The 26,019-nt window shown below is 36.5% G+C and overlaps 2 protein-coding genes across 16 annotated transcripts in view; one reads left to right on the top strand and one right to left on the bottom strand.

Annotated features, from left to right (window-relative positions):
* The window catches only part of IMMP1L (inner mitochondrial membrane peptidase subunit 1), a 75,762-nt gene that overhangs the window by 5,123 nt on the left and 44,620 nt on the right, over nt 1-26,019 (top strand). For 6 of the 15 annotated variants that reach the window (XM_086340966.1, XM_086340959.1, XM_086340969.1 and 3 more), the window contains exon 2: nt 4,931-4,978. In XM_086340966.1, the coding sequence (XP_086197092.1) occupies nt 4,962-4,978 (17 nt within the window). In that variant the 5' untranslated portion in view covers nt 4,931-4,961. Of the gene's footprint in view, nt 1-4,930; nt 4,979-14,015; nt 14,129-26,019 lie in introns of all 15 variants that reach the window. The other 9 variants (XM_086340960.1, XM_086340963.1, XM_086340968.1 and 6 more) reach the window with 2 other exon arrangements.
* The window catches only part of DNAJC24 (DnaJ heat shock protein family (Hsp40) member C24), a 132,688-nt gene continuing 119,871 nt past the window's right edge, over nt 13,203-26,019 (bottom strand). Inside the window, exon 3 of the mRNA XM_086340955.1 lies at nt 13,203-13,353. Within this exon, the coding sequence (XP_086197081.1) occupies nt 13,306-13,353 (48 nt within the window). The 3' untranslated portion in view covers nt 13,203-13,305. The remainder of the gene's footprint in view (nt 13,354-26,019) is intronic.

The raw sequence follows: 26,019 nt of genomic DNA, 5'->3' as shown, positions 1-26,019 counted from the left end.
AGCATACAGAATCCAGAAATAGACCCACATGAATATAGTGAACTGATCTGAGACAAAATGAGCAAAAGCAACACAGTGGAGCAAAGATAGTCTTTGCTTTGTAGCAGCCAGTCATATACATGCAAAAATAAATAAGTAAATAAATCTTGACACAGACTTTACTTCAGAAAAATTAACTCAAAATGAATCACATACATACATGTAAAATAAACTATAAAACTCATGTAGGATAACATCATAGAAAATGTAGCTTACCTTGGGGATGGCAATGACTTTTTAGATACACCAAAGACATCATCTGTAAAAGAAGGAGTAGATAGGTTGGACTTCATTAAAATTAAAAACTTCTGCTGTGGGAAGGACAGTATCAAGAGAATGAGAAGACATGCCACAGACTGGGAGAAGATATTTGCGAGGACACACTTGATAAAGGGCTGTTATCCAAAATATACAAAAGTCATACTCTTAGCATCTGTTGTTGTTAGTCAGTTGCTCAGTCCTGTCCAGCTCTTTGAGACCCCATGGACTGCAGCATGCCAAGCCTCAGTCCTCCACTATTTCCCAGAGTTTGCTCAAATTCATGTCCTTTCAGTCTGTGATGCTGTCTAACCATCCTGTTCTGCCCCCTCCTTCTTTTGCCTTCATTTTTTTCTACCATCAAGGTCTTTTCCAGTGAGTCAGCTTTTTGCATCAGGTGGTCCAAGTATTGGAGCTTCAGCATCAAACCTTCCAATGAATATTCAGATCTGATTTCCTTTAGGATTGATTGGTTTGGTCTCCTTCCAGTCCAGGGGACTCTACAGAGTCTTCTCCAGCACCACAGTTGAAAAGCATCAATTCTTCAGTGCTCAGTCTTCTTTATGGTCCAACTCTCACATCTGTGCACGACCACTGGAAAAACCGTAGCTGTGACTATATAGACATTTGTTGGCAAAGTGATGCCTCTGCTTTTTAATACACTGTGCAGGTTTGTCATAACTTTTCTTCTAAGGCATAGCATCTTTTAATCTCATGATTGCAGTCACCATCTGAGTGACTTTGGAGCCCAAGAAAATAAACCCGTTGCTTCCACTTTTCCCCCTTCTATTTGTCATGAAATGATGGAACTGGATGCCAGATCTTAATTTTTGAATGTTAAGTTTCAAACCATCTTTTTCACTGTCCTCTTTCATACTCATCAAGAGGCTCTTTCAGTTCAATTCAGTCATGTTTGACTCTTTGCTGTCCCATGGACTGCAGCACACCAAGCCTCCCTGTCCATCACCAACTCCAGGAGTTTACTCAAACTCACGTCCATTGAGTTGGTGATGCCATCCAACCGTCTCATCTTCTGTCGTCCCCTTCTCCTCCCACCTTCAATCTTTCCCAGAATCAGAGTCTTTTCTAATGAATCAGTTCTTTGCATCAGGTGGGCAAAGTATTGGAGTTTCAGCTTCAGCCTCAGTCCTTCCAGTGACTATTCAGGAGTGATTTCCTTTAGGATGGACTGGTTGGATCTCCTTGCAGTCCAAGGGACTCTCAAGAGTCTTCAACATCACAGTTCAGAAGCATCAATTCTTCAGCACTCAGCTTTCTTAATAGTCCAATTCTCACATCCATACGTGACTACTGGAAAAATCATAGCTTTGACTAGACGGACCTTTGTTGGCAAAGTAATGTCTCTGCCTTTTAATATGCTGTCTAGGTTGATCATATCTTTTCTTCTAAGGAGCAGACATCTTTTAGTTTCATGGCTGCAGTCACCATCTGCAGTGATTTTGGAGCCCCCCAAAATGAAGTCTGTCACTGTTTCCACTGTTTCCCCATCTATTTTCCATGAAGTGATGGGACCAGATGCCATGTTCTTAGTTTTTTGAATGTTGAGTTTTAAAGAAGCTCTTCGTTCCTCTTCATTTTCTCCTGTTGGAGTGGTATCATCTGCATATCTGAGGTTATTGATATTTCTCCTGGCAGTCTTGGTTCCGGCTTGGGATTCATACAGCCCAGCATTTTGCATGATATACCCTTCATGGAAGTTAAATAAGCAGGGTGACAATATATAGCCTTGTACTCCTTTCCCAGCTTTGAACCAGTCAGCTGTTCCATGTCCGGTTTTAACCGTTGCTTCTTGACCCAATGACAGGTTTCTTAGGAGACAGGTAAGGTGTTCTGGTACTTCCATCTTTTAGAATTTTCCTTGGTTTGTTGTGATCTACACAGTCAAAAGCTTTAGTGTAGTCAGTGTAGCAGAAGTAGATGTTTTTCTGAAATTCTCTTTCTTTCTCCATGATCTAAGGAATGTTGCAATTTGATCTCTTCCTCAGCCTTTTCTAAATCCAGCTTGTACCTCTGGACATTCTCAGTTCATGTACTACTGAAACTTTGCTTGAAGGATTTTGGGCATAACTTTGCTAGCATGTGAAATGAGGGCAACTGTAGGGTAGTTTGATCAGTCTTTGGCATTACCCTTTTTTGAAATTGGAATGAAAACTGACCTTTTCCAATCTTGACTTGTTGAGTGCAGCACTTTCACAGCATCATCTTTTAGGGTTTTAAATAACTCAGCCGGAATTCCGTCACTTCCACTAGCTTTGTTTGTAATAGTGCTTCCTGAGGCCCACTTGACTTCACACTCCAGGATGTCCAGCTCTAGGTGAGTGACCACACTGCTGTGGTTATCCAGGTCATTGAGACCTTTTTTGCATAGTTCTTCTGTGTATTCTTGCCATCTGTTCTTAATGTCTTCTGCTTCTTTTAGGTCCTTGCCATTTCTGTCCTTTATGAGGCCCATCTCTGCATGAAATGTTCCCTTGATTTCTCCAGTTTTCTTGAAGAGATTTCTAGTCTTCCCCATTCTGTTGTTTTTCTCTGTATATTTGCATTGTTCATTTAAGAAGGCCTTATTGTCTCTCCTTTTTGTTCTCTGGAACCCTGCCTTCAGTTGGGTATATCTTTTCCGTTTCTTCCTTGCCTTTCACTTTTCTTCTTTGCGCAGTTATTGGTAAAGCTTCCTCAAATAACCACTTTGCCTTCCTGCATTTCTTTTTCTTTAGGATGGTTTTGATCACTGCTTTCTGTACAGTGTTATGAACCTCCATCCATAGTTCTTCAGGTACTCTGTCTACCAGATCTAATCTTGTCACCTCCACTGTGAAGTCATGTAGAATTTGATTTAGGTCATACCTGAATGGCCTAGTGGTTTTCCCTATTTTCTTCAATTTTTGCCTGAATTTTGCAATAAGGAGTTCATGACCTGAACCACAGTCAGCTCTTGATCGTGTTTTTGCTGATCATATAGAGCTTTTCCATCTTCAACTGAAAAGAATATAGTTGATTTGGGTATTGACTGGTGTTGTTGAACATCTTTTCATGTGTTTGTTGGCTATTTGTCTGTCTTTGGAGAAATATCATTTAGGTCTTCCGCCTATTTTTTTTTTTTTTTTTAATGTTGAGCTGCATGAACTGTTTGTATATTTTGGAGATTGTTTTCTTTTCCCTTGCTTCACTTGTGAATACTTTTTCCCATTCTGAGGGTTAACTTTTCATCTTGTTTGTGGTGTCTTCCACTGTCTGTCCTTTGTGCTCCCCCATGATCCCCTAATGTTGCCGTTTTGTCCCAGCAGACTTCCCCCACCATGAGGTGATTTTTCTTGGTGCAGGAACCTCTCCTTACCTTCAGCTTCCCACCAGGGGTGCTGGTCTCTTTTTTAATCCCTTCCTTCTGTCTGTCTGTCTGTTTCCTACCCAAGAAAAGGATTTTTCTTGTCCTGTTAGGTATCCGGAGTCTTCCATTAATGTTCAGCAGGTGCTCTGTGAGAAATTTCCGTTTGTAGACGTATCCTTGATGTACTTGTGAGGAGACATGAATTCTGTGACGTGTTTCACCATCTTGACTGCCTGCCCCTTGATTGTAGCACTTTTAGAAGCAAGAATTAAAATATAGCTGTAGTGGTCTATAATAATTTCCAGGTAAACCCTGCCAGGTACCGCTTCCTGTGTTGATGGAAATATTGTATATCTACACTGATCGGTATAATAGCCATTAAATACATTTGATGTTTGAATACTGGTAATGTGGCTGCTATGACTGAGAGCTGAATTTTTAATTTTGTTTTAATTATTTAAATTTAAAAGCTACTTTTTACCAAGTTGCTGCTATATAACTCTAAATCAATATTTAGCAAAATTTTTCTATGAAAACCAAATAGTAATTATTTCAGGCTTTGCAGATCATATGGTCCTTGTTGCAACTACTTAGCACTGTGGTTGTAGCAAAAAAGCAACTTTAGACAATATATAAATAAATGAACATGACTGTGTTCCAGTAAAACCTTATTTGCTAAAATAGAGTGAGCAGGATTTGGTTTATTGGGCGCTAGTCTCACAACCTCTGCTCTACATCAAAGATGTGTCTAAGGATCTATTTATTTTTCTTCACCTGCTGTTCTCTGGATCCTTTGCATTGTTTTTCCTTATCTGTGTGTGTGTATGTGTGTTTTTTGGTTGGGAGAAAGTAGTGTTTTCCTATAACATTTTAGAGAGATCATTACCCTCTTTGGGTTATTTTTCTGTATTTCTTCAACTTTGGTTTCAAATTTTATGTTTTTTGTATATATGGGGAAGGTGGTGGTGCACTGGCATTGTTTTAAATTTCTTTAAATTCTCATCTTTGTTCTTTTAATTCTGCTCTTTTATATACCCATTGTCTCTTAAATACAATATCTTACCTAATATCTCTAAAGGTGTTAAATACAATTATTTTCTTTTCCTACATGAATTACCTCTGATTTCTCCAGAGTTACTTGTTCTGTGTTTCATCATGGGCCTTCTTTTTCATTCTTGTGATTTTCTTAAATGTTGGTGATCTTTAGTTGTTCATTTGTGTTGATATATGATCAGTTGAATAATATAGATAACTAAAATGGACTTTTTTCTTATTTTGTTTTTTTAGCAAATCTTTACCCTAACTGGAAAGAATCCTGATGGAAATTCCTTGTGGGTAGGTAGGACTTAGTATTATTTTTGTTGTTGTTGTTTAAAGCATGTTGATTTATAGTAATATATTAGTTTCAGTGTATAATACAGTGATTCAGTATTTTATAGATTATTCTCTATTTAAATTTATTATAAAATATTGGCTATATTTCCTTACTGTTCAATATATCCTTGTAGCTTCTCTACTTTATCCCCAGTAGTTTATACCTCTTAATCCCCTACCCCTGTTTTCCCTTATCCCAACCCCTCCGCACTAGTAACCACTAGTTTATTCTCTATATCTGTGAGTCTGTTTCCATTTTGTTGTGTTCATTCACTTTACTTTTAAATTTCACATTTATTGATAATATACAGTATTTATCTTTCTCTGTCTGACTTATTTCATTAAGTAAAATACACTCCTGGACCATTTATGTTGTTGCAAATGGCAAAATTGCAGTTTTATATCTTCCTTATCCATTCCTCTGTTGATTGAGACTTACATTGCTTTCCTATATTGACTATTGTAAATAATCCTGCTATGAGCAATGCAAAATGGAAACGGTGACAGACTTTAGTTTCTTGGGCTCCAAAATCACTGTGGATGGTGACTGCAGCCATGAAATTAAAAGACGCTTGCTCCTTGGAAGAAAAGTTATGACCAACCTAGACAGCATATTAAAAAGCAGAAACATTACTTTGCCAACAAAGGTCCATCTAGTCAAAGCTATGGTTTTTCCAGTCATGTGTGGATGTGAGAGTTGGACTGTGAAGAAAGCTGAGTGCCTAAGAATTGATGCTTTTAAACTGTGTTGTTGGAGAAGGCTCTTGAGAGTCCCTTGGACAGCAAGGAGATCCAACCAGTCCATCCTAAAAGAAATCAGTCCTGAACATTCACTTGAAGGACTGATGCTGAAGCTGAAGCTCCAATACTTGGGCCACCTGATGTGAAGAATCGACTCATTGGAAAAGACCCTGATGCTGGGAAAGATTGAAGGCAGGAGAAAAAGGGAACGACAAAGGATGAGATGGTTGGATGGCATCACCCACTCGATGAACATTAGTTTGAGCAAGCTTCAGGAGTTGGTGATGGACAAGGAGTCCTGGCATGCTGCAGTCCATGGGGTCGCAAAGAGATGGACATGACTGAGTGACTGAACTGACTAATGAGCAATGGGGTGCATATATCTTTTCAAATTGTGTGTTTTTGGTTTCTTTGAATATATATCCAGGAGTGGAATTGCTGGATCTTATAGTTCTATTTTAAGTTTTTTGAGGAATCTCCATACTGTTTTCCATAATGACTGTAGCAGTTTACATTCTCCCCACCAGCATATGAGAGTTCCCGTTTCTCAAACTCCTACATTTGTTATTTGTGGTTTTTTTGGTGATAGCCTTTCTGACAGTTGTGAGGTGATATCTCGTGGTTTTGATGGACATTTTTCTTATAATTACTCATATTGAGCATCTTTTCTTGTGCCTGTTGGTCATCTGTATGTCTTCTTTCAAAAAATATCTATCAGATCGTCTTTGCATTTAAAAAATTGGGTTGTTTGGGTTTTTTTTGTTTTTATTTTGAATTGTTTAAGCTGTTTATATAGTTTGGATATTAACCCCTTATCAGTCATATCATTTGCAAATATTTTCTCCAATCTAGTAGATTTTCTTTTTGTTTTGTCAATGATTTCCTTTGCTCTGTAAAAGCTTTTAAGTTTAATTAGATCCAATTTGTTTATTTTTGCTGTTGTTCCATTTGCTTTAGGAGACAGATCTAAAAAATATCGCTGCAATTTATGTCAAACTGTGTATTGCTGTTTTCTTCTAGGAGTTTTGTGGTTTCTGGTCTTAGATTTAGGTCTTTTATTTATTTTGATTTTATTTCTGTATATGGTATGGGAAAATGTTCAGATTTCATTCTTTTACGTGTAGCTGTTCCTGTTTTCTCAACATCACTCTATAAGAGACTGTTTTTTTCTCCATTGTATGTTCTTAGCTCCTTTGTTATTTTATTTGTTGTTTTATTAGTTAACCATAGATATGTAGGTTTATTTCTGGGATGTCTGTTATGTTCCATTGATATATAGTTTTGTTTTGGTGCCAGTACCAAACTGTTTTGATTACTGTAGCTGTGTAATATAGCCTGAAGTCAGTGAGTGTGATACCTTCATCTGTTCTTTTTTTGTTGAGGTTGCTGCGGCTGTATAGGGTCTTTTGTGGTTCCATATAAATTATGGAGTTCTCTGTCCCAGTTTTGTGAAAAATATCATGAGTGTTTTGATAGGGATTGCACTAAATCTGTAGGTTCCTTTGGGTATGGGTAGGACTTACTTATTGATATGTTTTGATCGAGGTGGATAAGCAGAGAACAAACAGATAGGACAGGCCTTTTTCTAATAGCCTGGTAAGGAGGCTCCTATCCTAGATTTTCAACCACCATACTTTCATTCACCTAACTTCCTCTCAGGAAGGTTAAACCATTTTTATCCTCCTCAAATATTGATTCAGCCCTTGCTACAGGAAGAAAAGTTCCATCTTTCCTAAACATCCTGTGCATGTAGTTGGCCACGTGTCAGCATGCTTTTTAGGAAACCAAATAGTAAGTATTTTAGGTTTTGCAGGCCACATGTCCTCTTTCATCCCTTTTTAACACTACCATTAAATGCAATTTTATATTAAAAAATGAGTACAGGTGTGTCTTAATGCTTTGCTTATGAAAATTAAAATTTGAATTTCATATAGTTTTAACGTGTCACAAAATATCCTTGTTTTCTTTGAGCCATTTGAAAGTATAAAAACCAGTCTTAGTTTGCAGGGTGTACAACAGCAGAGGGTAGCCTGGAAAATCTGCCCTGTGAACCATAGTTTACTAAACACTATGCCAGACTGCTTCTTTTTGTCATGTTCTACCTGTCACTCTTTTAGAAAGTTTTCAGAATCTCTAATATGTTGATGCTTTTCACTCCCTCTTAGTGGTCTAAGGCTCAGCCTTTTATTCTCCTCAGACCTTCAATGAAGTGGATGAGGTCTGCCCACATGAGGAAGGACAGTCTACTTAGTCTACGGATTCACATGTTAATGTCATCCAAATACACCCTTACAGTAACACCCAGAATAATGTTTGATCAAATATCTTGACCACCTGATGCAAAGAACTGACTCACTGGGAAAGACCCTGATGCTGGGAAAGATTGAAGGCACAGGGAGAAGGTGATGACCGAGGATGAGATGGCTGGATGGTATCACTGATTTGATGGACATGAGTTTGAGCAAACTTCTGGAGTTGGTGATGGACAGGGAGGCCAGGCGTGTTGCAGTACATGGGGTCATAAAGAGTCAGACATGACTGAGTGACTGAATTGAACTGAACTGAACGGAAATACCTTGATGCTGCATGGCCCAGTCAAGTTGACATGTAAAATTAACTGTCATTGTTGTATAGCTAGTAAATGATACAGCTTGGTTTCACAACAGTAATGAACTGTGTCATGACAAAATTCAGGCTTTTATTTACTGTTTGTAACTAGGCCCAAACTCAGCATTCATATCCTTCTAAATTAGTCCTTTATTTAGCCAATTTATGGTTGGATATTTGCCTAGGCAATGAGGCATATTTGTCTTGATAAAATGAGTAAATTCAGAGAAAGCAGTATGGTTAGAGACTGTGATATGAAATAACGGATAGTAAGTGGGACATATTTAACTCAGAGATGAATGATTTTGAGTTGAAGAAGACCTGTCTTAACCTTGTGAAAGAGAAATTAGATCCCTTTGTTTTTCCAGAGCGTAGAAATTTCATTTTCAACTCAGATTAAAGAGCTTTCTATCAGAGTTGTCCAGCACTGAATGTCCAGCACTGAATTAAGATTTTTAATCATTAAAAAGTATTTTCTTTTAAAAATCTTTTGGATTTTAAGGGTATGTTCTTACCTTTTGTATTTTTTCATTCCCCAAAATGGAGGGTTAAAAACAAGTTAAACTCTGTGTTGTATTACAGTTTTGTCATTTTCTAGAATGAAAGATTTGAAATTAATTTTGTAGTCTGCTTGATATTCTAAGATTATTTTTTAAAAATTTGAAGAGCAAGTCATGCTTCCTTTTTCTATTTTGTTTTATTTTGTTTAGTTGCTAAGTTGTGTCCAACTGTTTATGACCCCATGGACTGCAGCATGCCAGGCTCTTTTTCTATTAACATTTCCTAAATAAACTCAGACCACCTGACCTGCCTCTTGAGAAACCTATATGCAGGTCAGGAAGCAACATTTAGAACTGGACATGGAACAAAAGACTGGTTCCAAAAAGGAAAAGGAGTACATCAAGGCTGTATACTGTCACCCTGCTTATTTAACTTCTATGCAGAGTACATCATGAGAAATGCTGGGCTGGAAGAAGCACAAGCTGGAATCAAGATTGCCGGGAGAAAAATCAATAACCTCAGACATGCAGATGACACCACCCTTATGGCAGAAAGTGAAGAGGAACTAAAAAGCCTCTTGATGAAAGTGAAAGTGGAGAGTGAAAAAGTTGACTTAAAGCTCAACATTCAGAAAACGAAGATCATGGCACCTGGTCCCATCACTTCATGGGAAATAGATGGAGAAACAGTGGAAACAGTGGCAGACTTTATTTTTCTGGGCTCCAAAATCACTGCAGATTGTGACTGCAGCCGTGAAATTAAAAGATGCTTACTCCTCGGAAGGAAAGTTATGACCAACCTAGATAGCATATTGAAAAGCAGAGAGAGACATTACTTTGCCAACAAATGTCCATCTAGTCAAGGCTATGGTTTTTCCTGTGGTCATGTATGGATGTGAGAGTTGGACTGTGAAGAAAGCTGAGCGGTGAAGAATTGATGCTTTTGAACTGTGGTGTTGGAGAAGACTCTTGAGAGTCCCTTGGACAGCAAGGAGATCCAACCAGTCCATTCTGAAGGAGATCAGCCCTGGGATTTCTTTGGAAGGAATGATGCTAAAGGTGAAACTCCAGTACTTTGGCCACCTCATGCCAAGAGTTGACTCATTGGAAAAGACTCTGATGCTGGGAGGGGTTGGGGGCAGGAGGAGAAGGGGACGACAGAGGATGAGATGGCTGGATGGCATCACTGACTCGATGGACATGAGTTTGAGTGAACTCCGGGAGCTGGTGATGGACAGGGAGGCCTGGTGTGCTGTGATTCACGGGGTCACAAAGAGTCGGACACGACTGAGCGACTGAACTGAACTGAAATAAACTCATATGAAAGGAATGAATTACTGTCATATATGATGATCATTTTCTCTCACTGAACTTTCGAATTGTTCAATTTAGAGCTTAGCAGTTCAGTTAAATATAAGTTTAAGTTAAATAAGCATATAAGTTAAATAAGCAGAGTGACAGTATACAGCCTTGACGTACTCTTTTTCCTATTTGGAACCAGTCTGTTGGTCCATGTCCAGTTCTAACTGTTGCTTCCTGACTTGCATATAGGTTTCTCAAGAGGCAGGTCAGGTGGTCTGGTATTCCCATCTCTTTCAGAATTTTCCATAGTTTATTGTGATCCACACAGTCAAAGGCTTTGGCATAGTCAGTAAAGCAGAAATAGATGTTTTTCTGGAATTCTCTTGCTTTTTTCCATGATCCAGCAGGTGTTGGCAATTTGATCTCTGGTTCCTCTGCCTTTTCTAAAACCAGCTTGAACATCTGGAAGTTCACGGTTGACGTATTGCTGAAGCCTGGCTTGGAGAATTTTGAGCATTACTTTACTAGCGTGTGAGATGAATGCAATTTTGCGGTAGTTTGAGCATTCTTTGGCATTGCCTTTCTTTGGGAGTGGAATGAAAACTGACCTTTTCCAGTCCTGTGGCCACTGCTGAGTTTTCCAAATTTGCTTATCAGTAGCCCGGTCTTAATTCTCCTAATTGAAATCAGTATGTTAACCTTCTTAGCTGACTCAAGATCTTGGTCCCTTTTTTCATAGGTAAAAAGCTTTTTGTGATAAAAGTATGCATGTGTGCTTAGTCGCTCAGTCGTGTCCAACATTTTGCGACCCCATGGACAGTAGCCTGCCAGGCTCCTCTGTCCCTGGGGGTTCTCCAGGCAGCAGTAACTGAAGTAGGTTGCCATGCCATCCTCCAGGGGATCTTCCCAACCCAGGGATCGAACCTGGGTCTCCTGTTGAAGTCCTTTAATGGACCAGAACCTGGTGGTCCAGAGTTAACGATTAGAAAGTAAAAGAGAGAGTGAAATAGGCTGATATTCCTTGGTTTATGCAGAAAACAAATAAAGCCCTTTGACACAGGGCTTGCACTGCTACATGTAGGCACCAGGCACCCTCTTGAGGGGGGGTGAAGGCACAGTTTGCCTTCTTGAGAGGGTCTTAGAAGCCTGGGCAAGAAAGTGAGCTCAGTGGGCCTGTGCGCTCCAAAGAATTAGCCTGAGAGAGAGAAGGAAAGAAAGACACGGGGACCCGAGCTCTGATGGAGCGAAGGTGTTTTATTCAACATAGTGTGGTTGTATATACTGTCTTACAAGGTAGCTATTTTCAGCAGAGATAAAAATCAAAAGTCCAGACTTACAAATTATCATAAGGCAATCCATATCAAAGAGAGAGGGTTGTAAATAATCACTTTTACCATATGGTTCATAAAAAGGAAGAGGGTCGTAAATAGTTACTTATCACCATATGGAAAAACTAATGAAGGAAATGCATGCATTCTTCAGCCCCAGGAGTAGTTTGCTACTCCACTTAATTCCTGAATATTCAGGAATTAATAAGGGACAGGATTCATGACAGATCGAAAACAGCACACAGGAACACAGGAATCCTCCTGTTAAATGCTTCCTGACATTCTCCCACATTGCAGGTGGATTCTTTACCATCTGAGCCACCAAGGAAGCCCCAAAAATACATAATACAAAATTTATTATTATAATCATTTTAAAGTGTGCAGTTCAGTGGCATTAGCTATATTTATGATGTGTAAACACTGTCACTGTCTTTTCCCAGAACTTTTTCATTATCCCAAATGGAAACACTTTACTCATTGAGCAGTAACTTCCCACGCCATCACTGCAGTCTCTGGTAGCTTTATATTTCCTGTCTCTGTGAGTTTGCCTGTTTACATACCTCACATAAGGAATCATGTAATATTTGTTCTTTGTTAACATTTGCATGTTTTTCACTTAGCAGTGTTTCCATCATATAGCATGTATCAGACTTCACTCCTTTTTATGGCTGTGTAATATTTCATTGTGTGTATATAGCACGTTTTGTTTATCCATACAGCTGTTGGCAGACACTTGTCCTGGTTCCATCTTTTTGCCTATTATGGATAATGTATGAATGTTGGAGTTTGAGTATCTGTTAGAGTTTGTTTAGGTATATACCTAGGAGCAGAATTGCTGAATTATATGTTTAACTTTGTGAAGAACTGCCAGTGTGTTTTCCACAGTGACTTAACCATTTGCCTTCCTTCTAGCAATACACAGAGGTTCCAATTTCTCTTATGTCCTAGCAACTTTGGCTCTTTATTGGGTGATAGCCATTCTAATGAATTTGAAGTTGTATCTCATTTGTGGTTTTGATTTGCATTTTCCTAATAATTTGTGATGTTAACCTTTTTTGCAGTCTAGACACACTAAAAATTTTCTAAATTATCAAGTAATGATTTCTTTTTGCTTAACTTCCTCAATTTATCTCCTTTTCTTCTTTATCCTTCCTCAGTTTATTACCCTCTCTTTCACATTTTACCATAAGCAGCAAGGAGAAAGCTGTACATGCCTTCAATATTTTGCTTGGAAATTTCAACCAAATATCCAGGTTTATCTCCTTTTCACACAATATTAGAATACATTTCAGTTTTGCTACATTATAACAAAGACCGCCTTTCCTGTCCTGTTCAATAATGTCTCATTCCATTTTTGAGACTTCACCAGAAACCCCTTCAGTGTTCCTATTTCTGGATCATTCTGTTCCTGACACATATATTCTCTAAGATGATGGAGAATCTACCTATTTGCTTCTTTCTGCACATTCACCAGAATCTCCTTAATATCTTTGTTTCTACCAGCAATCAAATCATTTTCTCTCATGTCATTTTCTCTGAAGAAAATAGTAGGATTATTTATTACATTTCAACTAAATGTTATTTGTATTACATAAACTACTTTATTATATATATATATTTCAAGGTAAATATTCATATGTTATCTTTTTCTAATGGCAAAAATTTGGTTTTTAGTGTAAACAATGACGTTTTGCATGTAAACACACATAAGGCAAACTATTTAATGTTTCAGGTAAAAGTGGTGATACATTAGGATTCCCTGGTGCTTCAGTGTTTAAGACTCCACACTCTCAATGCAGGGGGCACAGGTTTAGTCTCTGGTGTGGGAACTAAGATCCTGCATGCTGCATGGTGTGGCCTAAAAAAAAAGAAAAAGAAAGTGGTGATACATTATTTCCTCAGTCATAAGAACTGACATGGAGTTGTTATCATTGAATATGAGGCAGGTTTTGACATCTAGAATATCAAACATAATATGTTTTGCCTTTGACATATTGTGACTGGTCATAGAATTTTTTTACAGTATCATGTGCATTCCTCATATTCAGTAAATATCTGGCTAATCAATCTTAACATACCAGCATTACAGGCTACTTCTCTCTTGCCTTTTCATTCTTAAAATTAACCCTAGATACTCATTCATGCTGACATGCAGAAATGAATGTCATATCCTCTCTATAACCTGCAAATTGTTTAGAAGGGCTTGATATATCAGCACTGTGTATGGTTGGTTTAACAACTGTAAGTCCTTGACCACACTTTTCTCTGGTGATTGACATATTATGTCATCCACTGACCTTCTTCGTCTACTTAAATTCTCTGGTAAATAAAATAATATTCTGCTTTTTAAAATCACTTGACCCAAAGTGTCATTGAATATCTGACTTCCAAATCCGATTGATCCACTAAGGAAGATGGCACTTTAGTAACTGAGAGACATTTAGTCATATTATGTACTAATTCAACTAAATATGGCTGAAAGAAATCTTTGCCTAATATAATTTTGATTTCCTGTTTTAGGAATCCTGGTACTGTGGATCACCTATATTTGCTTTGAGACATGCTTTAGATGTTTTTTTCTGGAAGCCCTGTAAATACTGTAAAAATTCAGTGTATTGTTGTAAAGACCTATGGTAAGTGGGTTTTTTTCCCCCTTCATTTTCGTCTGTCCGTTTCATGTTGGCATTAAGTCTTATGGATGTTGTAATACTGCTCCCTGCTGGACATAGTGTAACTTTTTAAAGTTGGCACTTAATAGATGGGCAAATAACTGATTAGCTGGACTCAGTCTGGTGGGAAATCCTTGAGTGCATTTACACACAAAAAAACACAACAGTATATAACCAAAGCAACTCTGTTTTTATTTTGGGTGATACTGTTGTATTGATATCTGGAGCCTAATGAAAGTGCTTACAGTCTTGTTTCTAAATTTTATTATGTGTGCTTCCTGGATAGTGGCATCTAAAAGCTGTAACAAACATATGTTAAAGGATGCTTGTAGTTGATGGAACTTTTAGGATTTCCTGATTTTTTTATTTGTGGCATGTTTTTGCAATTTATCAGTTTATTATTAGTATTATCTCTTTTGTAATCATGTAATCATATAATCATTTAAATGCCCTGTATATTTGTTTTTCCAAATGTAGTATTTAAAACAGCTTCAGTATAATTTAAATTAGACACTGTTGGAACTATTTTGAGTGAGTTACCCTTAATCCACCTGTAATGCAGGAGACCCTGGTTTGATTCCTGGGTTGGGAAGATCTGCTGGAGAAGGGATAGGCTACCCACTCCAGTATTCTTGGGCTTCCTTGGTGGTTCAGCTGGTAAAGAATCTCCCTGCAATGTGGGAGACCTGGGTTTAATCCCTGGCTCGGGAAGACCCTCTGTAGAAGGGAGTGGCTCCCCATTCCAGTATTCTGGCTGAGAGAATTCCATGGACTATATGGGGTTGCAAAGAGTCGGACACGACTGAACAACTTTCACTTTCACCCTTAATTAAATTTTATGCAGTAAACTTCAAGTGTACCTTGTTTTGTATATCCATCCTGTAATCTGTTATATTTTCTAGTACACACAGTGACCCTTTCTCACACAGAGTGACATTGGATTGGGCCTGAAGTGTCATATCTGTGTCCGTCCTATAATGAACCCTCACAGTGAATGCAAACATAGATATTCTTAAAATTGTTTTTAAACTTGTAAAAGTTGAAAATATTTGTCTTCCTACTTTTGAGCTAAATTATTATATACTTTTTGGAGTATGGTTTGCATAAAATATAATGTAGATTTTATGCAACGTAGATTGGATAAATGTAAATTTATCCAATGGATAAACTGGAGTAACATAGATTTTTTTTTAAGTAAGCATACATTTTCTTGAAAAGAAGGAAATGTGACAGATACAACATAGAGCTAAGCAAAGATTTAGCAGGATAACCAATCTTATGCTCTTTAATGGTCTGGTTTCTCTTTTTTTGTGGCCATTTGGAAAGCTTGTGAAATCTATTCTTAATTAGGATTCTGGAGAATTAGGCATAATAACTTATTTATTCTTAAAATATTGCAATAAAAATTTGAAATGTAGACCAAGAAAATACAAGATTGTTAGTAAAAAAGAGGCGCCCTTTCTTCCCATTAAAACTATATTATATCAGAAAGTATATCATTTTAAACCTTTTTATTATAAAATATAACACTATATAGAAACAAAAATGTATAGTAAAATGAATAAATATAAAGCAGATATTCAGTAACCATAGATCACTACTGACATCCCAGAAGCCCTTAGTATAATCTTCCTTTTCTTTAAGGTAAACAGTTTCCTAATAATTAGATAATTCTCTATATAATTTTATCACTTTTATGTGTATTCCTCAGCAGTATGTTCACTTTTTGCCTCATTTTGATCTTTTTGGGATCATATGTATTCTTTTTTTTGGATAAACATTTTTGTATTTTTGTTGGAAATGTTTTTGTTATTTTTAAGGTGAAAGGTATGAAGAAACAGATTGTAAGGTAAAGTCAGAGAGGGCTGGCTTCACTGTACTGAAGAGCTTAGGGAAAGAAGGAGTTGTAGGGAATTTAGAAATAGCAGCAGTCAGAATAGGATCAGGATGTCTAGGGACAAGCTTGTCATCTTTCAGGAGAAATGAAAGGCCAATAAGTTGGCTAAGAAAGGACAGCATTCTTGAGGAATGTATTTGAATGAGGCATGGAAAGCATTATGCTAATGGAGCCTATCATAATGCTGCCAACAATAGTAAGGAGAATCAGGTGAGTTATCTAGTCTGCACTGCCTGCAGGTCTCCAAACCTGATGTTGTCGCAATCCTCACAGGGTGTCTCTTGGAACGGGTCTGGGGCAGAAGTTCAGAACCCCTTCTCAGTAGGGATGGAGGCGACCCTGCTGCTGTCACTGTCACTGCTCAGCCCCCTCCACTGCATGGCAAAGGGTGGAGGAAACTCCCAGCAACATGTGGCCCAGGCCTTGCAGCAGCATCATGGAGGTTCAACTGGATGAGCTCCCTGAGCACTTTCTTTGGACCAAGTACTTGAAAGTCACAACTCATGGAGTAGATCCTGTAAAATGTGGCACAGATGTTCAGGCCAAAGAGGTCTCAAGAGTTTGCTTGTATATATACCAGGTAATGAGGGCAATGTCCTTGCTGTGCTTGGGCTTCTCCCTGGCCTAGGCCATATGACAGCACCTACTCCTGTTGGAACTCTAAATTTGCTTGAATTCCAGGATCATTAAGCATGTACCCTCTTCCAACAATTGGAAGAAGTCCTCACAGTCCACAGAGGTCCTACCCTCCTCCTCTGTCACCAGTGTTAACCAGAGGGTCTCCAGTACTGTGTCTAGGAGTGCTGGCAGGGGTGCCAGCTGTGATCACAGACACAGAAAGATGTGGTGGAGCAGTGAGCACCTCCAGACCCTACAACCAGTCTCAGAGTTCAGATTGGATCTTGATTTGCACTTGGAGACCGTGATCACCTTTGTACTTCTCTTTGGGTTGGTGCTAGGCTTCTGTAGTGTAACACTGCTGCAGCTGTGGGGTGCCTTTGTTGGGTAGTAGGGGACACAGGTGGACCTACTGGTGAGTGCCGTTGTCTGGGATCATATGCGTTCTTTCTTCCATTACTGAGCATTGTGTTTTGAAGATCATGTACATAGTTGCATGTAGTTTTACTCTGTTCATTTTCGTTATCATGTGTTATTCCTTTGGAATGAATATGGCAGAATTTATTCATTCTGTTGTTGGTGGATGTTTGGGTTCTTTCTAGTGTTTGACTGTTACAATTAACACTGCCATGAACATTCTTTTATATATCATATGTTGATTTTTATGTGTCATGTGGAAAAAGTCATACATTTTCAGGTTAAAGATAGATGATCATAGTGGTATTGTAAATAAATGTAAATGAGTACATGAGAAAGTTGTTATATCCTGAGAGTGACACATATTAAGTATTGAAAAAGATTCTGAATCGATCATTATTTCTTTACTGTAGGCCTTAAATATATGGTAGAATGCCATGTAACTTGTGACAGTTTAAAAATAGTATATATACAGATACAGATATAGGACCTAATGTAGTAACTCTTTGTTTACTTTATTAACACGATTCCACTTACTATCATATCATGTTTTATATACTTTCACTTTACTGATGAAGAAACTGTGGAGAACTAAAGAGGTTGAGTGAATTATACAAGGTTATTTAGTAGGTTGGAGCTAGAAACCAGACCAGCCTGTCTACTTGGCAGTCACAACTTAAAGAAAACAAAGTGAAAAGCTAAATCAGGATACAATGAAGTGGAAAATTTGCATGACTAGCTTTTAGAAATTATCAGATATTCTTTTGACTCTTAACCAAGAACTGGCCTTGCACAGGGAATTGTATGTATAAAGGTGCCTGAAATGTTATTGTACCTTATCACAGTTCATCTTCTGAAAGGCAGCTATAGTATATTATCACTTTGAGTGAGAATTTTACTTACATAATTCCTCATTCACTGGGCTCTTATTAACAAGTGGTATACTATCACTCATCTGTTAATTTGTGAATAATTGAATCCGACCCTTTTATGTGCCAAAATTTATTTCATAGGAATATTTTTTCTAAAATGTTTTTGAAAAATAAAATGTACCCTTTGTTTTCTTAAACAAGACAAATTGAGTATAATGTAACTTGTTTCGATTTTGTTTTGATGGCTCAGAGTTGTGAACAACAGTCATTTCATAGAATTTATGTGATTTCTGCACAGATCATTATGCTGTATAGGCCTATTCTCCTAAATTATCCTAGAGTGATAAACTTTTATGTCCTGGGTGCTACTTATGATGTCATTTTTTTGTTTGTTTTGTTTTACCTTTGTTAGATAATTCTTGTTTTTTTGCTCTCAATGCATTATACTGATTCTAATATAAAAATCAGCATTTACATATACATTGCTTAGGTGAGATCTTAAGTATAGTTCTGCCCCATGTGCTGATTAAGGGCATAGAATGTGTGCTTTTTAAAATTTACTTTGGGATCAGCAACTAGTCTTGTCACTTTGTTCCAGGGGACTGAGATTATCTTACAACTGATTTATGGATGATTGAAATACAACATAGATTTCCATGTATCAATACTGTTATATTCTTATTCGTGGAATAAGAATTATCGCGTACATATTTTCTTACAAAGCAGTAATATTGAAACTGGATTTACTTATGTGTGTGTGTGTGTGTGTGTGTGTGCGCGTGCGCGCGTACTCAGTTGTGTCTGATTTCTTTGCAATGCTGTGGACTATAGCCCATGAGGCTCCTCTATCCATGGAATTTGTCAGGCAAGAATACCGGAGCAGATTGCCATTTCCTGCTCCAGGGGATCTTCCCCATCCAGGAACTGAACCCTCCTCTCTTAAGAATTCCTTAAATAGGAAGTCCAGTGAACTCAAGTGGCTGTTTTTAATTATGAAATATTTGATAGGATAGGGTTTGAAATAAAAACAGTATGTTATGTAACACTGTCTGTTGAAAATGGCAGTCATAAAAATTAAACCACCTTTGAAATGATAGTTTTGTAAATGAAAATATAGAAGTAACATAGATTTGGTTTCCTAAAAACTTTGAAGTGCTTCAGGAAAACATTCTTTTAAAAGGGAAATGCATGTTTGACTGCTTCCCCAATTATAGATTATTGAATGTGAATTTAAAGGAAAAATTTGGAGTGGATGTGTATATTTATTTTTAAATGAAGGGAATTTGAGGAAGAAAGCATGTTAGGTGTTAATATTATGATTTCCTACATCAATGAGATTTTTTTTCAATTCGAAAATTAAGTCAGCAAATTTTACATGTGCATAAGAAAAGAAGCAAAGAGCTTCATACAGTTTTTTCCAATGAGAACATCTTTGAGGACTAGCTTCTTCTGGGATACATCTGAAATGTATATGTGATGGAAGCAAAATGACATAGCCCCCATAAAAGAAAAATTAGCAATTTGTAGAAAAAGACCTGTGCATTTACACATTTGTTTCAGAACCAATTCTGGGAATTTGTTACAGATATACTTACGTATTAATACTTATAAAATGACATATGCATAAACGTTTTCATTAGAGCTTCCTTTGAAGTAGCAACAGATGGAAGCATGCCTAATGCCTGTCAGGAGGGTACAGTCCATGGGGTCACAGTGGTTAAATGAACTCTGCCATAGCTGTACAATGAAATACTCTACAGCTTTAAAAATAGAAAGTATGTTCTCTGTATGAAGATTCAGAACACTGTTACTTGAAAAAAGCAGTGCTCAAACAGTACTCAGTCGCTTAGTCATGTCAACTCTTTGTGACCCCGTGGACAGGTCATGTAGCTTGCCGGGCTCCTTTGTCCATGGTATTTCCCAGGCAAGAATACTGGAGTGGGTTGCCATTTCCTCCTCCAGAGGATCTTCCTGACCCAGGGATTGAACCCATGTCTCTTGCGTTGGCAGGCAGATTCTTTACCCCAGCACTACCTGGGAAGCAGTGTTCAGAGTGTGTAGTAAACTATTTTTTGTATAAAAGAAGTAAGGAATGAAATCAATATTCATAATTGCTTATATTTGCGTAAAGAAAATCTGGACATCTATACAAATTCTAAATCTTATATGTTGATGAATAAGGAAAACAAACTAGTTGGGACTTTTACTATATATCTTTTAGATTGTTTTTGGATATGTGAATATGTTATTAGTTAAAAATAATTTTGTTTTGTTAATCAAATGAGAGAGAAAGGGATAAACCTGTTGTATTTTCCATAAAATTAGCCAGTTTTATTCATTTTTCCCCAGAGTCTGGGATATAGTTGGTTGTTGTTTTGTTGCTAAATTGTGTCTGACTCTTTTGCAACCCCATGGACTGTAGCCCACCAGGCTCCGCTATCTATGGGATTTTCCAGGCAAGAATTGGGGAGTGCATTGCCATTTCCTTCTTCAGGGAATCTCCCTGACCCAGGGATCAAACCCGTATCTTCTGCATGCCTCTCTTGCATTGCGGGTGGATTCTTTACCCTTTGGCCCCAGGGAAGCCTGGGATATAGTTAGCACTGAATAAATATTTATTATACAAATGAAATATAAGCTATATAATCTTTAGGTTATCTCTTTTAGCTGACTTCTTAAAGTATCTTTTCAATAAGGGAAGAACAGTGCTCTAAGTCATGTGTTAATTCCAGTATAGAAGTGAGGGAAAGTATTTAAGTGGAAATAATAAGCCTGGTGTGCTGCAGTCCACGGGGTTGCAGAGTCAGACAATAACGAATAAACAACAACAGTAATAGCTTAATTTATTGTCAAATTATCATGAATTTTCACTTAACTTGTAGGATATTGATATTAAAGAATTTTAATTTCACTGAAAAGTAAAATGAATGTTTTCAAAAGATTCCCATTAAATTAGCTAATAAGGTTTCATAATAAAAGCTTATGAAATTTGAGAGCACAGGGGAAAATGGCCTACATATTCTTTATACTTGCCTTATCTTCTGTCATACTTTAGTTTCTCACATGAGGGCAATTTTCAGTCCTGAGACAATTTTAGAAGCACTGTTATAATAGCAGCAGCACCTGTAGCTACTCCTGACACAGAGGCCCGTTATCTCTGAAAATATGGTATTTTAGTTTGGGAATTGAGGGAAGATAATAGGGTAAGTGGCTGTTGCTTCTCCGTTTATGAGTTCAGGAACTTATCTTATGGTTTGCAGATTTGATCTTTCAGATAAGTAGTATATGAACCTTTCGTTTCATCTTTAGATTATATACATGTCGTTGTTTGGTCGCTAAGTTACGTCTGACTCTTGTGACCCCATGGACTATAGCCCGTCAGGCTCCTCTGTCTGTGGGATTTTCCAGACAAGAATACTGGAGTGAGTTGCCGTTCCTTCTCCAGTGGATCTTCCCAACTTAGAGATAGAACCCATGTCACCTACATTAGTAGCAATGAAGAATCTCACTGAGCCATCTGGGAAGGCCCTCTATATCCATTGCTTCTTCCTAAATTTCTTATGATAATGATTTTGACTCCCTTTGTGTATCTGTATTTATGTGCAAAATGGCCTTTTTAAAGAAAAGGAGTATATATGGAAAAGTGCACATATTATAAGTGGATGGCTCAATGAATTTTTCAGAAGCCAAAACAATCATGTAACCACCGAGATACCAAAATGAACATTATTAGCACTCTAGAAGACACCTTTATGCTCTCTTCTATCCTCTGTTTCCCTCCCTGCACAAGGATAACCACTACCTGACTTTTCACATCATAGATTATAAGTTTTGCTTTTGTATTTTATATATAGAATTATACAGTATAGTTTTTTATATTTAGTTCCTTTGCTAAAGCTTGTATCTTGGGATTCATCTACATTGTTGCGTGTAGTTATAGTCTGTTCAGTTTCATTACTGCATTCCTTTGTGACTATATCACAACTATTTTTGAATCTATTCTGTTAATGGACATTTGGGTGATTTCTATATAATGTTAAATATATTCTTTCTAATACATATCTCTTGATCGATATATTTGCATGTTTCTTTTGAGCAGACGTCTAGCAGCAAAATTACTGGATCATAACTATGTTTATTTCCAACTTGAATCAAAATCGCCAGTTTTCTGAAATGGTTGTGCTAGTTTACATTCATGTGACAGTTTAAGTTGCTCTGTGTCTTTGCTCACACCTCATTTTTCCCATCTTCATCCTTCAATTCTAATGGATATAAAGTACTAAGGCTTACGTCGTTTAATTTCTAGTTTCCTGATGATTAATGAAGCTGAACACATTTTCATATGTATATTGACTGTTGGATTATTCTCTTTTGTAAAGTACCTGTTAACTTCTTTGCCCACTTTTTTGTTGAGCTATCTGTTTTTTTCTTTGATTTTTTGGGGAGTTGTTTATATATTCAGAATATGAGTCCTTCTTTGTACAGATATTGCAAATATTTCCCCAACCCTGAGATTTGCCTTTTCAATCTATTAATAGTGCTTTTGATGAACAAGTTAATGACTTTAAAGTAATCTAGTTTGTCATTTATGTTTAGTGCTTTTTGTGTCTTAAGAAGTGATTGTCTACTCCAAGGATGTTCTGTGTTTTTCTCTAAAAAAAAGGGTGTTGTAATTTTATCATTTGCATCAGTAATTTCAGACTATATTTTCATGTTAGGCAGTTTTGCTTGTCTTTTTAAACTTAGTCTGTGTCTCTAGACAGAAAAAGAAAGTGCACTTTTATAAATCAACATGATCATGTACCTTCTACAGAATACTCCCTTAAGAAAGTAGTATGTAATCTATATGTTTACCTTGCGTGCATGGTCAGTTGCTTCAGACTCTTTGCGACCCTATGGATTGTAGCTGGCCAGGTCCTCTGTCCATGGAATTTTCCATGCAAGAATACTGGAGTGGGCTGCCATATCTTCCTCAGGGGATCTTCCTGACCCAGGAATTGATCCCATATCTCCTGCATTTGAACTGCTTCTTTACCACTGAGCCACCTAGGAAGCCCCCCACCTGTACCTATAATGTACTTCATTGTCTTTAAGTAAAGTTCACTAGAAAATTCAGTGAAGAATTTCTGAGCTTGGCAAATTTTATGATTTTTAATATTTTTAACAATTCTATCTTTCTTAAAAATGTTTATCCATTAAATTTTGTGATGTGTTTACAGACATAATTCTAGGTACCTCATTGGGTATAGTCTTTACTCTCTTAAAGTTTAGGATACTTAATTGAGAAAAAATAGGTATTAACTTTTGTCACCAAAGCAATATAAATACTATTACATTTGAAAAATATTTTCATAGGCCTCTTTTTCATCATTTTGATCTTAAGTAGGTTTTTTTTTGTGAGCATTCATTTGTATACAAGTTATAACATTCACAAGGCCTTCAGTGATATGTTTATTATTCAAAAATATTTTAGATATTTGTTCTATGTGCTATTATTTACATTGCAGCAGAGTATTTCTATATACCCTGGTATTTTAGTTTTTTTATTGTCAATAATGTTTATTATTAGCTTAATGATTATTGTATTATTTAATTTTACATTTATATTTCATAAGATATAATTGCCTGCTTGAAAATGTATTTTGTCTCTGATCACAGTGCTGAAATTATTAATAAAGAAAGGTGATTATACTTGACTGTTAGCTAAGCACTTAGATATTTTTCACTTGTCATCTACATTTTTTAGTTTAAAGCAACACATTAAATATAATTTTATCCTGGCTTTTATTTTAATTCATGCATTTAAAAACTGAAATTCAGATAAAAGATATTTTCAAAATAAATTCAGCATATTATTTATGAGTGGAGCAACACATTAGCATTGGGTTCACAATAGATCATATCGCTTTTATTCCATCTTACAAGCTTAGCAGCACAAACAGAATAATCAACATATTATTTGGCTGTCATCTGCTGAACAGAAACCAGAGATCACAAGGAGGTTTTCCCTAGCTGTGGTGATGGCCTTTTTGTTCCAAGCCCCCATCTGGGAGGGCCATGGTGTGTTATCATATGGAACGCGGGCTTTTCTGTAATCTGCTTAGCTGCACTGCAGTTTGAATCTTCATTCCATGTTTGTGTAATTTATAATTTTAATGAGACCATGGCTCTTGTGGGCTTTGAAATATATTAAAAGCTCTTTTGTGCATATGCTTTTGTTCTTGCTTAATAGGCTCAGTGTATTTAAAACTGATGAATTTTTATTCATGAATTTGGATGTCTGGGGATTAACTTAGACTGAATATCATTGCACTCATATATTGATGACTAGAAAGTTTGTTATTGTTGTTTTGGGGTTTTTTTGTGTGTCTATGTCATTGTGATACTTGTATCCATAAAAGAATTTAAATAAAGGATAGGAAAAAGTGGTATGGTTAAGTCATGAGCAGTTTCTTTAGATTTTATCCATCTTATTAATTGATACTCACATTTCATCTTTAGTCTTAGTGCTTTTAGATATATGTTATGAAGGAATAATTATGAAAAAGCAACTTTTAAATTAATACCGTACATACTGTGTTTATATTGAAATAATATTCCAGTGTGTGACAGAGTTAGACTTTGTATTTTAATTGTATCATATCAGTTGTCTGTGGTCATACTAAATCAGCCATTAACTTTCTTGAATTAAATTAGGTATATGTTTTATATTTCAGCTATGTACAGTTTACCCTGTTTCTGTAAAACCTTTTTTGTTAATCCTTTTTTTTTTTCTTTACCTACATTGGTGAAATGATGAGAAGACTAACGAAAAAGCAGCTTTATAGTGGTTTGTAAAATTGATCTTTTAAATTTTGCTGAAACTCTGAATACACTAAATGCTTCATATCTCTATTATAGTTATTACTCTTAAATATAGTTTTAAAATTTGAATATGAATAAATGTAGCATCTTAGGCAAAAATCATGGCCCTTTCTAGATCCAGACTCTTTTGAAGTTTCTGTCTATTGGACTCAATGAGGGGTAACACATGTACCTTACTAGTCTTTTAGGAAATTGCCCAAGATGTAGTTTTTCTAAAAAACCTGAGTTTATTGTACTAAAGCATTTTTGTAACTATAAAACATCATTCATTTTGGTATATGTTGGTTATCAATTTGGCTGGTCCCTTGTTTTCCCTTATTACCCTTAAGCTAGAAATATGAGAAAGAGGCTAAAATGACAGGATTTTGTTTTTCTGTACTAAGCTTTTCTATCAGATTTGATATTGGAATGTTTGTTTTTCCAAATAATCCTCTGTTTTAATGTTTTTATTAATAGTACAATTTCAGTTAGTTTAGGAATATAGTATTGGAAATGGTCTGCTAAAGCAGTGCTGTTTAATAGAAATATAATGCAAGTCATATATATATTATTTAACCCATTAAATTCAAAATCTTATCTTTTCAACATGTAAATTAATGCAAAATATTTTATTCTTTTTTTGTACTATCTTCACAGTCCAGTGTGTATTTTATACTTACATCTCAATTAGGACTAGTCATGTCTCAAGTACTTGATAGCCTTATGTAGCTAGTGGCTACCTTGTTGAATACTGTAGCTCTACAGTATTATTTATAAAAATCATAACAGAAATGTATAATGTGTATTTTTTACATTCTTCATTGTTTTTCTGTACTATCCTAATGAAGGTAATCAAAGAGTATTCATGCGCTGTAAAATTGAAATCACTTACAGTTTTTTTTGTTGCTCTGGTGCTGATGATATTGGTGCATGATTCATAGACAAAATCAGAATTATGCCACCTGAGTTTTTATCAGATATTATGTAGATATGCTTACAGGTATTGTGATGATAAGGAAATAATAATGGCCAACTTAGTGGATGTGATATGTTTCTCAACACTTGTGGGCAGATCAAATTTATCAAATAAGTCATATTTCAAGTATACTGAGGAGCTTAATTTTACAAGAATTCCAAAACAAATATTGATACTTTCTTTTTTTTTTTAATAAAGTTGAGAACTTCTCACATTCTTAGAATTTTTCTGG

Source organism: Bos grunniens, chromosome 15 (genome assembly GCF_055505025.1).
Source record: "Bos grunniens cultivar Pamir isolate PY7600 chromosome 15, Bosgru_T2T1.0, whole genome shotgun sequence".
NCBI classification, from domain to species: domain Eukaryota; kingdom Metazoa; phylum Chordata; class Mammalia; order Artiodactyla; family Bovidae; genus Bos; species Bos grunniens.
The sequence above is the reverse complement of the archived record's forward strand: the minus strand, read 5'-3'. Positions and strand labels throughout refer to the sequence as shown.